General features: G+C 44.2%; 1 protein-coding gene across 2 annotated transcripts in view; it reads right to left on the bottom strand.

The window, feature by feature from the left end:
- Positions 1-558: 558 nt before the first annotated feature.
- The window catches only part of LOC117743961 (transcription factor COE3), a 65,889-nt gene continuing 52,031 nt past the window's right edge, over positions 559-14,416 (bottom strand). Inside the window, exons 11-16 of one of the 2 annotated variants that reach the window (XM_034551963.1) lie at positions 8,627-8,715; positions 3,579-3,644; positions 3,179-3,350; positions 2,598-2,783; positions 2,070-2,159; positions 559-707 (exon numbers count right to left, since the gene is read on the bottom strand). In XM_034551963.1, coding sequence (XP_034407854.1) covers positions 676-707; positions 2,070-2,159; positions 2,598-2,783; positions 3,179-3,350; positions 3,579-3,644; positions 8,627-8,715 — 635 coding nt within the window. In that variant the 3' untranslated portion in view covers positions 559-675. Of the gene's footprint in view, positions 708-1,991; positions 2,160-2,597; positions 2,784-3,178; positions 3,351-3,578; positions 3,645-8,626; positions 8,716-14,416 lie in introns of both variants that reach the window. The other variant, XM_034551962.1, reaches the window with a different exon arrangement.

A 14,416-nucleotide genomic window follows, 5' to 3' on the forward strand; every position in this document is an offset into this window, starting at 1 on the left:
ACCTTACCCACCCAGCCCCACCCTTGTTATTTGTATTTGTTGTACTTTTAAGATCAATTCTACATTATATATCTCATATATTTTTCCAGTTGAAATTCAAACTGTCTTGGCCCCTGTGTATTTTTCTCACACATAAAAATACAAAAAAGTCACATTATAAAGACACACAACTGTTGTGAATCTATTAAAAGAGAGTTGGAACAGAAAAAAAAACAATTTCTGAAGTTCATTGGCAAATGTACTGTACATCAGTGTTTTTACTTTACAACCAGATGGTGAGTCCACAGAGTCCCTTCCAGTATTGAATGTGTGGTTGATTGGAGAGATCCAAGGCCGAAGCGCAACCCGACAGGTATACAAAATAAACCCTTCATCATCCCATGTCCTCTTCAAGGGTGATCAAATGGGAAGGGGAAAAAAAAGCAACAAAGAGAAAAAAAAAAAGAAAAGTCCCACAGAAAAAAAAATATATGTTCCTCGTGAAATCCTTTTCTTTCTGCAGGGTGGCGAAAGTCATTTTAAAAAAAAAAAAAAATAATCATTTCTTTTTTTTTTTTTGTCTTCATCTTTAAAAACAGAACAGGCGTTTTGACTATACATTACACCAGCGTTTTTGCTGTGTGCTCCTGTGAAGTGGTAATGTGTAGACTGGTGCTTGAGATGATGAAAGTGCATTTACATTGGAGGGACAACCAGGCCGGACATGGCTGAAAAAAAATAAAGGGAAAAGAAGATTAGTCTATTTGCCTGAAACAGTTCTGTATATAAATATAAAACATTTATTAACATTGTGTGTGTGTGTGTGTGTGTGTGTGTGTGTGTGTGTGTGTGTGTGTGTGTGTGTGTTGAGTGAGTCCAGCCATCTGACTGCGTGAATGTATGCTTTAATGTGCCTGTTTGCGTATGTGCCTGTGAGTGTTTGCCGTGTCCGCCAGCCGGCTGCTGCACGTCCTCCTAACGGGGAGAGTTTGAAAACCTCCCTCCTGCTCTGACATTTCAGCCCCCAGCATGCCAGTCTTGCTATGTGTGATATTTCTCCTGGCGTTGGGGTAATGGCAAACAGTGGCCCAGACTCCCAGGAGACGCGGCCGCGGTGACGGCAGAGCAACAACACGGTCACTTCCCACAATGCCACAGCGCTACACTACTAGACACTCGTCAGACTCCCCTCAGATTGCTTCTATCGCTTCCACTCCTCCCCTCGTCTCTTCATCCCCCACTATCTAACACTGTACAGCGCATTAGTCCTATATTTCCACATTCTCCAAGTCGTGCCGCCGCGTCATTATCTAAGAGAGATTAGGCGAGATCAAAGGTAGCTTCCGTTATTTTACGAAGACCATCTGCTTAGGATATCATTAGTAACTGTACCTCACCGTGCGACTTTATATATCCAGTACTTCCACACGTTTTAACAATTAGGCGACTAGTGGAGTGCTGGGATGATATATTATTATATTGCTCAGAGTATATTTGTAGAGTCATGGTTGAAATGCTTTTAAGTTTGCCAGCGCAGATGATGGCAAGGCATTGCTCATTAATTTCTGCACAACATGTATTAATAAGTATGAACGTGTAGCAAGATGAACTTTAATTTCCCACTTCATTAAGCCCAATGTTATTAATCTTGGGGCACACACTACGGCTAAGCTTGTTTTCAAAGTAATCATGTTGGTCATGACACATGCACAAAACCTAATAAACATAATTACTAAAACAATTCTGGGAAGGTCTTTTCCTGCGACATCAGAGGGGATCATCTGTATGAAAGGGCAACAAGGATGCATGTTTGCGTTGCGCAGACTTGAGACGACGCGTGTGTGTGTGTGTGTGTGTGTGTGTGTGTGTGTGTGTGTGTGTGTGTGTGTGTGTGTGTGTGTGTGTGTGTGTGTGTGTGTGTGTGTGTGTGTGTGTGTGTGTGTGTGTGTGTGAACTGAAAGGTGTAAATTGGCCTGTCAAAATGCATATATTTGTAATGATTAATCCCTCACCAAACCGGACAGAGGCCTGAGCAGCGGTATCTGACCAGTAGTCCGTGGGGAAGGGATGAGGGGGTGAGGGGGGCTCACCTTGCAGTCCGTTGCCGTTGGCGCTGGTGCAGGAGGGGGGTGGGGAGGCCTGGGGTCGGACCACAGGGGCGAAGGCGCTCTTTTGTTTAACTGCAGAGACGATAGGGAGAGAAAAGGAAGGAGGGAGAGGGGGGGAGAGAGTGAGAACGTGCTGTGAGTAGTGCCGGAGAGGGAGAGGGCAGTTAAGGTAAGGCTAGGATAGTATTACTGCCAGGGGGGATACACCATCAGTACTCACAGGCCCCTACCATCAACATCTTGTCCGGTTGAAGAAATACAGGTGGCATATACGGTGAAATACACGTAAAAAAATGAATATCCCTACTACTCTGAGCTACCTGTGTGTTCTCTCCGAAGTGCTAAAACTAAACAAGCCCCTGTGAATGAATCGTAATATATTATCACCATCAATAATGTTATAACCCTGTCAGAAGTGATTCATAGAAGTGAAAACGAATGTGGGAGCTGGAATTAAATCAGCAGCAGCTTAGTGCTACGACAGCGTGCGATAGTGGCAAGCCTACTCACTTCCATATGGGGAGTTGGCAGAGGATCCGTTGAGGAACCCAGGGGAGCTTGGCACTCCCAGGTTCATACCGGCGTTGCCGTAGCCATTCATGCTGTTGCTGACGGAGTTGTAGCCCGACTGCTGCGGGGTGCTGCTGGAGATGTAGCCCCGGGGGGACACACTGCTGGTGTTCCGGCTGTAGCCCACTGAAAAACATGGGTGGCAGAGGGAAATGTAAGTTCATTCATTGCTTTCCTTCGGTATGCAGAGTTTACCGGGGAAACGTTAGCTGATGACACGAGATGATAACAGGGATTTACTGCTGCGGTCAAATTTTTTTTTATATCTGCACATTCTGCAGAAGCAACTTTAATAAGAAAAAAATCTGGCACTTAATTGGACCCTTTAACTGCCTATATTATGGGTGAGCGTGGGCTAGTGAACCCGGTGTTAAAAAAAACATAATTTATTTCCCGTTTCTCATTTTTAATGAGTAAAATGTAACTATTTCTCATTTTGGCCAGAAAAAACACCTGGAATCCCCTCAAGGACCCCGCTTTTGAGAACCACTGAGTTATGGAGCTGTACCCTAAACACATACCTTGGTCATTCCCTTGTGACTCAGACACATTGACTGCTAGCTGGCTGCTGAAGGAGTTGACTCCCATCATGCCGTGGGAGGCTGTGTTAGCGAGAGAGGGGATCTGGTTGTGGTTGCGGGGAACGCTGTACAGGGCCTCGGCGATGTCAGCTGCCCTCTTCAGAATGATCTCCTGAAAAGCGAAGAGAAAGGCAGAGGTGTTGTTGTTCATATTGTTTTTTTCTATATATCTTTTCTTTTAGAGCTGTGCTGTTGCTTTGATGCATGGTTTGTGGCTATATGGTTAACTCACAATGCATGTATTGTTCCAGATATAGTGATGCAAATACCCTTTGGTTATACTATTATACTAGTACGTTTTCAATGGTTCCTTATTTAGCCGAGCTGTGTGGATACCGACCTGATTGTTGTGGGGCATTCCATACAGGGCTTCAACGAGATCAGCCGCCCTCTTCAGTAGCACCTCCTGACGAGGGAAACAGGAAGAGTGAATGTTAAGACCCACACAGATTATGTTTGAGACCCCAGTGGTCCGTACAGTAACAAACGATATAAAAAAAACTTTACACAGCAGGGTCGTGGAGCGCTTTCGAGATGTTTACATATTCGACGGCCTAAATAAAAGCCACCCTGATTTAAGAGGCACCGGTGCTTCGTTTATACGGCGCTACCACTTTGCTCCTTCCAACCATGCAGAGCAGTGAATAATGTTCCCTATCTTAATTAAACTGGCATAGTCCTTTAAAAACAACACCTCAACCCTGATTCTGGGCTCCACGTTAGCTCTGGAGTTCAGCGCCGAGTCCCCTCTCTTCAGAACAATAAAGTGAATTAGCTCTGGGTTAATCTAGTTCTGTTGTAATGACATTAAGGAATTTTTCAATTAACCTCTTTGACTGGCTGTTGCAAAGGACTTCACAAATGACTTCCCATCCAGCAAGAGCTGGGTGCTTGTGCCTTGGGGACACGGATGCTCAGGATGTGGTCTTATCCATGTCTGCATGCTTGCCCCCGCTTGACAATGCGGATTAGCTGTGTTGCTTTGGCTCTTAACACTGAAAATGAGTTGGCCCCGGATCCCGTTCCCCCCACTGTTTCGGGCTTCCAGCTAGGTGGGGTTTGGCCCGTTCGTGTGTCTTTATCTGCTCTCTGAATTCAGCACTTACAATTAAATCCCTCTCAAGCAACCAGACTGCTCCCTTTGTTTTCCATAATACAGGGGGCAATATGCTCCATGAAAACCCTCTTCTCCTTTTAGAGTGCATTTAATCTGACAAAGGCAAACTGCAGACACGACTGTTGCGTGTGTTTTTTAAAAATGCTCGCTTGTTGTCACCTGCTGTAGAGCAGAGATTTGTCGACTGTGCTGTTAGAACCCTGGTTAAAAGCAATGCAAATCTGTCACCAGAAACATCTCAGATGGCGCTTGTTTTCTTCCCACATTCGCCGTGTTTTCTTTTGTGGGCCTCGGTAATTTGTCTGAAGTGTTCCATCACTTGGCAATAGCGGTGTGGGATTAAGACGGCAGCTGCCGTAAATGAATGTAAACACAGCCTTCGCGCCTTCAAACAGCGGCCTCCAAGACTTGGCCTGCATTTCCAAGGCACAGCGTATGTAGTGTTTACGGAGTGTGTGTATGGGCCCTTTCATCCTGAGGAGCATATCTACCATAGTCCTTGATTTATCAAGATGAATCACTGTAGAAGCCACTTCCAGCGTATGCCATGCTCTCTTATAGAAACATATCGCTTAATCCACCCCAAGTTACCGGATGGGTGGCTCTTAGAATGGGCATTTACCTCTGAAATTGGTGTGTATGCTCAACGTTGCATGCATCTAGTTTGCATACAAATAAAGAATTATGGTTGTCGTGAGGCAGGTAGACTAAATGAGAGGACCAGCTGTCTTGATGTGTTCTCATCAGGCAGAACAGATTTCTCTCTCTCTCTTGCTGAGTGAGATAAAGTGGTTTTCTTTCTTTTTGTCTGCAGTTAATAATTACCAATAATCTATTCTATCATATTTCAAGATCTCCTACATGGCTCTCAATTTTAAACAACAATTAAAGCAATTAAGACTGTCGCGTTCGCAAGCCATGTTTCATTCTCTGTGAAACGTCCTCTCCCTCCTTGTCCATATGGTACTTTGCAGCAGTGACATAAGGACTGCTTGGAAAAAGGAGGAGAGGAAACGATATTGCCTCTCATCCTTAATCTGTCGTTTACCGCGTGGTGTCTTAACTAACCAAGCTGACTCGCAAGGCTATGCTTAAGTGCAACCTAGTCATATCCGAGGATGATGAGAAGTGCTGCACCCAATCAAGGAAGAAGTTTGTTTCCTTGTGACGAGACGCTTTCATGCATATCAGCTCACGCTGTGAATACGATTAACACGGAATAGTGTTCTGAGGGCATTTCCATGTAAATCTCAATACTACTCCAACATAAGTGTAATTGGCTTTCTTGTCATGGAGACATATCAGAATGCACCATGTTAAATTGAAACAATTAAAGGCCTCAAATGATTTCTGTTGTTCTGTGACAAATGCGTGACAGATTTCTGCTATTGTTTGCCTTGCTTTGCATAAAGGTCTCGTGTTCAACAACTGTTTAAATGGGGCTGCTCAAATGACAAATCACCTCAGATTTAGAGGCTGTTTTTTTCTTCTTTCTTTTTTTTTTTTTGTTGGTCAATGCCGAGAAAAAAGTGAAAGGAGGCCATAACAAATGGAGTGTTCTAAAGAATATCTAACAATAGGGAGAAGTGGTCTAAAACGGATTCTTCAAGCACTAGATTAACATGGATGTTGTATTTATATTATCACAGTTAATAAAAGAGGGCCTAGGTTATGTAGCTCGGAGTGCTAATGCCATTATAAAACTGTAAGGCAATTACTCTGTTAGCTCTAGCCTGAGGTAATGAATGCATTTAGAAGCATAGGGCCATTAGATGAAGGTACTTCAAAGAGCACAGGAAGAGGGATTCATTTAAATACATGGGTAATTGCTTGACATGAACACATTTGTAATATTTTCTCCTTGTGGATTACGCAAAGAATTGGAAAAGAATGGGCTTATGCTCATTTTGGGAGGAAAGAAAGGAATCCAAAGCAATCAGCTTAATAATAAAACAATATTGAGTTTCCACTTTTAATTTCATAATGAATCTAATTTGTTACAGAAGAGAGAAATTGAGTGTGATATAATGTGATATTCAGTCTATTTGTCCATTACTGCCAGAGGGCACAAAATGGTATTATAAATTGTCTTTTTTATATTATGAATAGAAAATTGTTTTATAACAAGATCTTAAAAAGGAGGGTGAATTCCAAAGTCTCTCTTCACTTAACGCGATGCCCGCAAACCAATCTCCTTTCTCATCACTTGACTGCTCACACTTATTACTTTCATATTCACCCTGGACTTTGCATTGAATTTTTATATCTCCACTCCTCCCACAGGGTCAGACTGTCATCTACGATGTTGTCTTAGAATTACGAGGTAAACTTCAATCAGAGGCAGCTTCCCCCCTTTTTTTCTCTGTGTAGCAACAATATTAGCGTGCATCCCTTGCTATCCATGAGCACTCCCATATTGGCTTTCTGTCTCCTTACAATTACCACGTGTCTTACTGGTCCCAGGGAGAAGGCTGGTGGAAATCAATATAGCGCAGTAATATTATCAACTGGAGGGTGAAGTCATGGGAGGGGGGGTTAGAGGCGGTGAGTGGACTTGGTGTCGATTTGCCTTTCTGCTAATGCACACCGCGCGTCCTCCAGCTTTATCTTCTTTTTATAGAGTCTCCCTGCCTCACCTGCACCCTGTAATGGCTGTTCTCTATATGCCGTTTCTGTTCTCATTCCAAATGTACATGCAAGCGTCAGCTCGCCGCGGGCTGTTTTATTGGGAATGTGCTTTTGACCCCGTGAGCTGACCCTCAGATGGCAAGCTTAACAATGACGAATCACTTGGTGGGATCATTTACATGCCCCCTGAACCCCATATTTGGGTCCATTAGAGAGCAAATCAAATATTTATGTTGTTTATTGGAAGTGCAGGGTTTCATCTCACTCTGTGATTGTTTCATGCAAAGGCCGGGAGACCGTGCTATATAAGTATATGCACACCCAGGAAACTAATCTTGGGTTCAGTGTCACAATCTGTTCTCGCAACGCTCTGTATTCAAGGAAAGAAGTCGCTGTGTTTAACATTGTTGCTCTCTTTGTTTCAAAGATGTGGCTTTCACAAAGACGTTGTGACTTTATAAAATTGGAACAGTGTAGCTAGATTGACCAGTGATGCCTGCGGAGATAGTGAAAGCCATGTGGATATTAAAGGCAAGTGTACTTTACCTTTTGGTCTACGTTTACAGTTGAAATTAGAGTAACATTTCATGTCTAGGTGTTGTTTCCTGTCTCCACGGGGACTGACTCTAATTGAAACACTTCATATACTGAACCAGGGACTAGCTGTGATGTTCCATTTCTCCACATTGCCTTGGTCAAACGTCTATGGCTACCACACAGTCTGTTCTTTATTAAATTGTGCGTTGGACGTTAATGATATTGCTGTGTTGCATGCTGGGATTTAATAGATAAGGTCTTAAAAGGTTTTACAGTATTATTAAAACTCTGAGGTGGCCACCACTTTACCACATGCCAAGGGGTTTTGAATGTAGTAATCAGTTATATTATTACACTTGACACATCTGGAATGTCAGTCACCGAAATGATTACTGGCAGGGTGGCAATTAGTGGCAACACACAGTTAGATTTTATCAATAGGAAATGGAGAGAGTAAGAGAATCAAAGGGATGAAAAAGTAAAAGAATCAAAGAGTTTCTGCAGGGGAGGAAAAGAAAAAAAACACATCTACACCTTAGTTTTTCATGTGCAGGTCTTTCTGGCAGCCTATTTATGTGCCATAGTGGTGTGTCTAAAACTGATGTGGCTTTCAACTCCTTCACCCAGGTTCAAAAGAAAACAATAAGGAAGCCAAAGCATAATAACATGCAGTCTTTGTCTATTAGCTGCAGTAAGACGAGGGGGTTTACGGCACAGGGTTCTGTAAACAAAAGATTAAACCAAATCGAGCTGCAGAAAATGAAAGGAAAACATGAGTGGGGTAATGAGGGCGCAGACGTCGTTTCTGACCAGATTACCATCTCCACAGACTACTGGAGAGGAAAACGCCTGATTGAGCTATTTTACCACACAGAGAGTTTACGCCTCTCTCCACACATAAAACCAATACCATTACCACGCTGGTTAGTGGGTAAGCCACATATGTGAAGCAAAGCTGTTACGGTTTGGGGTCACAGTGCTCCCCCTTGATGGTGATGTTGTTTTGTTTACTCGTCACATTCAGGGGTATTAAGGCACTATCACCCAGACTGCTCAGTTGCGTTGATGTTCCCTATGTGTCTGTGCTGCGGAGAGACTGTACTGACCTTTGGTAACCTCTCGGGATCGCCGGGGTGTCTGGGGATGACCTTCTGCAGCCTCTGGAAACCATAGTCGATGGTCGGCTCATTTAGGGCTGAAAGAAAGAAAAGTGGGGGAGGAGGAGGTGAAAAATTAGAATCATTTCAGGGCTAATTTTGCCCGAGACGGGAAGAAACTAATTGAGAAATCTGTTGGAGTTTACGGAACAAAAGTCATTTCGGAATGCCTAATTTTAAAGAGACCTCTGGGGTGAGAGGATGTTTTATGAAACATCCGGGGGGGCAAGATGATGGAGACTGACATGGGTTCCTCTGACACTTGTGTCACCAAGTGTCATTCCATTAACAGCCATGATGACCTACATCACTCTGAGAATCCTTCAGAGGGACCCTCCCTCTTTTTATCTGCTTACGAATATTGACTACAGCAAACTACATAGCGGGGGTCTTTTAATCTAACCGAGCTTTAATAATCTGTGAAAGGCTGTCCACACATTGATCTAGTGGAAGTTGCTGTCATTTCAACCTTCTGCACCAACTGTACTGCAACACTGGGCCCGTGAAATACGGCGGCAGATCCCATGGAGCCATTAATCTCTTCCACCCCTCAAATAGTAATCTGGGGCATGAGGCATATTGGGCGATGAATCAGAGGCACAAAGTAAATGAATCATAACCCAGACTTTGGTGAGAGCAGGGCGTTTTATGTCTGACAGTCCTAATGGGTAATTGAAGGCTTCCTTACAGCTCCGCCTGATTCTAAACAATCATGTGCACACTCATAGGCAGGCCGAGGCGAGGGAGGGAGGGAGGGCAGAGGAAAGAAGGAGGGGAGGAAAGGAGGAGAGCAGCAGCGTAAAGGGGGAAGGAACGACTTAATAGAGAACATCACTTCTCAATGTAGATATCATTTTCAGGAGAGTAACTCCGCCGAGCAAGGCGCTTCATAAATCAATGGCTTTCTATGGAGACTAATAAGAGCTGCCTGCCTCTATTCATTGTTCAGCCTGTAATTTGGCCCATCACTCATTACTCAGCATGTAATTTCAGCATTAACACCGCACAGCTCGCTGAACCTGCTGAACACCAGAGAATGTGAAAGCAAGCGAACGCCCCCCCACACACACACAAGAGGCAGGCAGGGCCACTGAAGCACGAGCTGGGGAGACACGGCAGGAAAACGAACATTCATGTGTCTGTCTCTTTCTTTTGTTCCCTCACATCTAAATACACGTGCACGCATGCTCTCTCTCTCTCACACACACACACACACACACACACACACACACACACACACACACAGACGCATACTGTAGCTACTCACGCATACATACTGTGCAGCAGTCATGTACTAACACACACACATACAATCGAAACACATGCACCACTTCTGCCAAAACCTGAATACAGTAATTGCCAGCTCGACCGTGATCAAATGGAGCAATTATGTGTTCAAGCATGGACAATACGAGGTGCTAATCGATAGCAGGGATCTAGCTTGCAAATACGCTGGTATTCAGCCCTAATGGCGAGGCACACCTGAATAAACCCCACGCCACAACAACATACACTGCTGGAAATCTGATTTGACATGTCATCATGCGTCCCGAAACGACAAAGGGCCGCTTCGCAATGTGGGGGAACGCCATCTTCTCCTTAATAAAGGATTGATCTGCCGTATTGATCGTACATGACAAGGCTGTAGCAAGGAATTTGCCCCCTTTCTTTTGTTATTTCCACCCCCTTTCTTATCTATGCACTCTGGCAGTCCCGTACATGTGTACACACACACAAGCATGCCTGTATATGTGTGTGCGTGAGTGTGAGAGTGCACGTGCCCGGCTGAGAGAGTGTATGTGCACGGCAGCCCTGCCAGACCCCGCTGCTCAGTGTGATGTAAATTGTGTATGTGTAAAAAGCACTCCATAATCAGGCCATCCATCATCAGAGGCTGTCAGTGGGCTCTCTCAGGGTGATACATCACGCTCTCCTGTCCTCTGCCTCAGCTGGGGCCTACACAACCCGCCAGGCATGCTGGGAACACAGCCGGAGAGACGTACAGTACAGGACGAGACCTAGGTTGGGAGAGGTGTTCTGTTTGATGTTCCTTTCCAATGATAATGATGCCCCACTTTAAATGTGGACCTGAGAATTGTTACGCATGTGATTTGGAGGGTAGGGTATCCTGTACTCTTATAGAGCGGTTTCAACTGCATTTCTTTTCTTGCGTTTTCTACGATTTATATACAGTAATTTAAATCCCTGCATATGGAGGAATTTCAACGTGTCAAGGATTACATTTAAACCTGTCTCTGTGTAGGTTTAGTACACGGCTCAATGTTCTGCAGCCGCAGTCCAAGCGTCAGGCATGATCTCCACATGTCGACATGTCGCCATCTCATCTATCATGGAGATGATCTTTGTAACAACCCCGGCGTAATGAAATTGGTGACACAGACCGCCATCTGCTATTGATTTCATGCAAATGTTTTTGACAGCTGATGGAGACTTGCATTAGCGCTAAACGGTGCTGTCAGTTGATGAGTTGACAGTTTTGTAGTCATCGCATGTACACTGGTGCAGACAGACACAGACAATGTCAATAATCCTGTAAGAGCTGCTGATGATATATACTGAGCACTTATATTCAATCCGGACAATAAATGTGTTATGTGTGTATTCAGCGGATCGCTCTGCACATTATTTCTTCCAGGCAAAGATTTCCTTTCATCTGCTTGAGCTCTTACAAGAGTCATTGGGACTTCTGCTCTCACTTTTTCTTATACCACACACATTGACAGCAGCCTTTTCCCACGTTTTGCTCCCTCCTCTTCACCCTAGATCTCTTTTAATCCTTGGTTCATCATTATGTTCCGACTTCACACCCTGTCGTATACTTTACTCACTTCTAAAGCCGATAACAGGCAAAACTAGCTGTTCTGCCCTTGCATGACAACATTTGTTTGGCCCTCCTCGTCCTTCCAACACAATATGGTGAAAGGAGGGGGTGGAGGGGGTGGAGGGGGTGTGAGGGGGTGGAAGGAGCGTGTCCCCCTCCCTTGCCCCTCCTGTAAGGGTCTCAGTCGCTGCAAGGAAACATGAAACCCTCCACACACATCCCATAAATCCTGCTCTGGGTGGGGAGTCTAGCCAAGGGGAGGAGGGACCGAAAGAAGGTGGGGGGAGGGGGGAGGGGGGTTGCACGTTCCAGTCACGCCCGCTTCCCGGCTCGCGGCCAATCAATACCACTTTCCTGTTTTAGAGGCGGGTAATTATGAGGTGGAGAGATTGTGTGACCTCTCACCCCTGCTGCATTACTCGCCTGATATTAAGATAAATTGCCTGATTTTGGGTAAACATATGCTGCAATTCAAACTGTCAGCACTGGTTTGCTCAGGGATAATTTGTATTGATCTCCTGGCTTCTTCCCCATTTTGCTTACTGACCTCATGGATAATTAGAGAAAAAGAGACACAGGGAGGTAAGGCAGGGCTTGCATTTGAATACTTTGCAGGAGAGATGAAGAGCACATGGGGAGGGGGGCCGAGGGAACATTATGGACTAATAGAATTTTCATTTTCTATCATTTTCGCTTCTGATTTAGACAGGTTGCATACCTTGTTCAATTACAACACTTATACCCCGCTTGCGGTACATATGCAGAGATATAATTGTTCCTATATTTTTCTCCATGGATTTATTCCAGATATGATTAGCATTTAACGGAAGTAATGAGACAACAAAGTGACAGCAAATATGTTTTAAATTTAACGGCTGGCAACTGAAATAATTATTAGAAAGAGCATGCAAACTGATTTCTTGACAAAGAAAGAGACTTGCTCCCTCCACATGGAGGTTCAGAAAATGTATTTGATGAATATTTCAGTAATTTTCTCACTCCAGAGAGTAAATGATCATGTTTCAGAAAATGAAGAAAAGGAATGCATGACTCGGTGTGCAGCTGTGACCATATCATTTCCAATTTTCAATATCACACATGCGCACATGCATCCATGGCAGGGCTTCAGTAGAATTCCTCTGCCTGGAATGTGTACTTCCCCAATGTTATTTTGATGCCATAATCTTTCTGTTCTTTCACGCTCCTAAAACACATTTTCTCTGAGTGCTCCTTTAGCCGCCCCAGCTAGCCACTTCACTTAAAATGTAGAGTGGATGGCGTGTACATGGCATCTGAGTGTGGTCGGCTGCCCCTTCTCCATGTTCTCTAGAAATAGGACATGAGTAACCGCTCTACAGGAACAGTGTAACATGGCCGACGTTGGCAGCCAGAAGTGCTTACGTGGCGATACACTACTGTGTGCCCGCGGTCTATATGGAAGTGGATTGAACACGTGTATTGACTTACAGTATCTGGGTATAAACATGGGGAAATGTTTGAGCAAAGCAGTAAATTTAAGGGAAATTGTTCCTTGTTAAGTCTATGAGCCTGAATGGAAGCTCGCACCGACTACTAGCATTCCTGCCAGCCATTACAGCTTATTACGATAACTCTATCTTTCCAGGAGATAAAAACCTAGCCTTGTTGCCATTTGCCAGCTATTACTTTCGCTAATTATACTTAACTGCTTCGAGCTTATCTCCACTCCTCCTACACCATTGAGCAGTTATTTTTTTCTTTCCCCTTAACACAAATTAGAGGTGGAGTGGGAGTTGGAAAGGGGGAGACAGATAAACAGCACAGGCAGAAGTTCATTCAAGTGTTATTGCATTTGTGACTTGTCCAACTGAAGCCTTCTAGGCACCTGTGGTCTCTTAAATGGATGCAGTTCACAGCGGCATTAGCACATGACCTCTTCTCGTACTCTGTTCTCCCGGAGACATTGAAAGAGTGAATAGCTTCTCACGACTGTAAGGAGTTACATGTAATACTGTGCATACAGAGAAGGTAAGATATCCAGAGGTCATGCTGCTGCTCCACAGTCGATATGTTTCAGTGTTGAGAGAATAGAAAACACGCATGCAGATGTAGAGACCATCTTAAAAAAAACAAACCAAGCCAAATTGGAATTTCCACAGCAAACCCACGCAAAGCAAACCTCATCTGTTTTACCACTGACCATATCATCTCCATCCACTGCAGCCAGTTACCACTGAGTGATTCCATCTCCAGCAGTCTCAAGATGAACAGGAAATTACAATTTCAAAGATCTGCAGTTAGGATAAATCAATGGAGACAGATCAATGTTCATTGAAATTTCATGAACTTTGAGCCAATACAGATGAAAAAAAAAAAAAACCTCGACAGTAACAGTCTCCAGCAGATATTGCTCCTGCAACAGATAAAATGTAATTAACACGGTTAAAAGGGAGCAATGTTACAGATTGCACATCCATAATTTCAGACTCCCTTCATATCGCCTGTGTTATTAGAAAGGGCTGAAGACACCTGTTCAATCTTCTTAGATGACATCTAAAGTATGTGTGCCACTTCTCTAAGGACGTCGGTGGACTTTCACACATTGCTGGCCAACAGAAATCAAATGGGTTCCCTTCACAGCTGATTGCAAGCGCAAATTAATATTGTAAAATGAAGATCAATACATGGACGGGGCACAGATCGATGGCGGCTAAATTACGGCCGCGTTTTCCCCCTCATTCAAGATGAGTTGTGTTTTCCTCTCAAAGTCAATACCGTGCTGCCTCCCTCATTCATTTCTCAATAAACTTGCCGATGAATTTCAATCAAAAGGCGGCGGAGGAGGAGGGGTGCGTGGAGTACTTTTAAAGCCCGTTGGGTGTGGATCGTACTGAAAATGGGGCAAGGAGAGGAGGTAG

The sequence above is a fragment of the Cyclopterus lumpus genome, chromosome 15, assembly GCF_009769545.1.
Source record: "Cyclopterus lumpus isolate fCycLum1 chromosome 15, fCycLum1.pri, whole genome shotgun sequence".
Taxonomy (NCBI): Eukaryota; Metazoa; Chordata; class Actinopteri; order Perciformes; family Cyclopteridae; genus Cyclopterus; species Cyclopterus lumpus.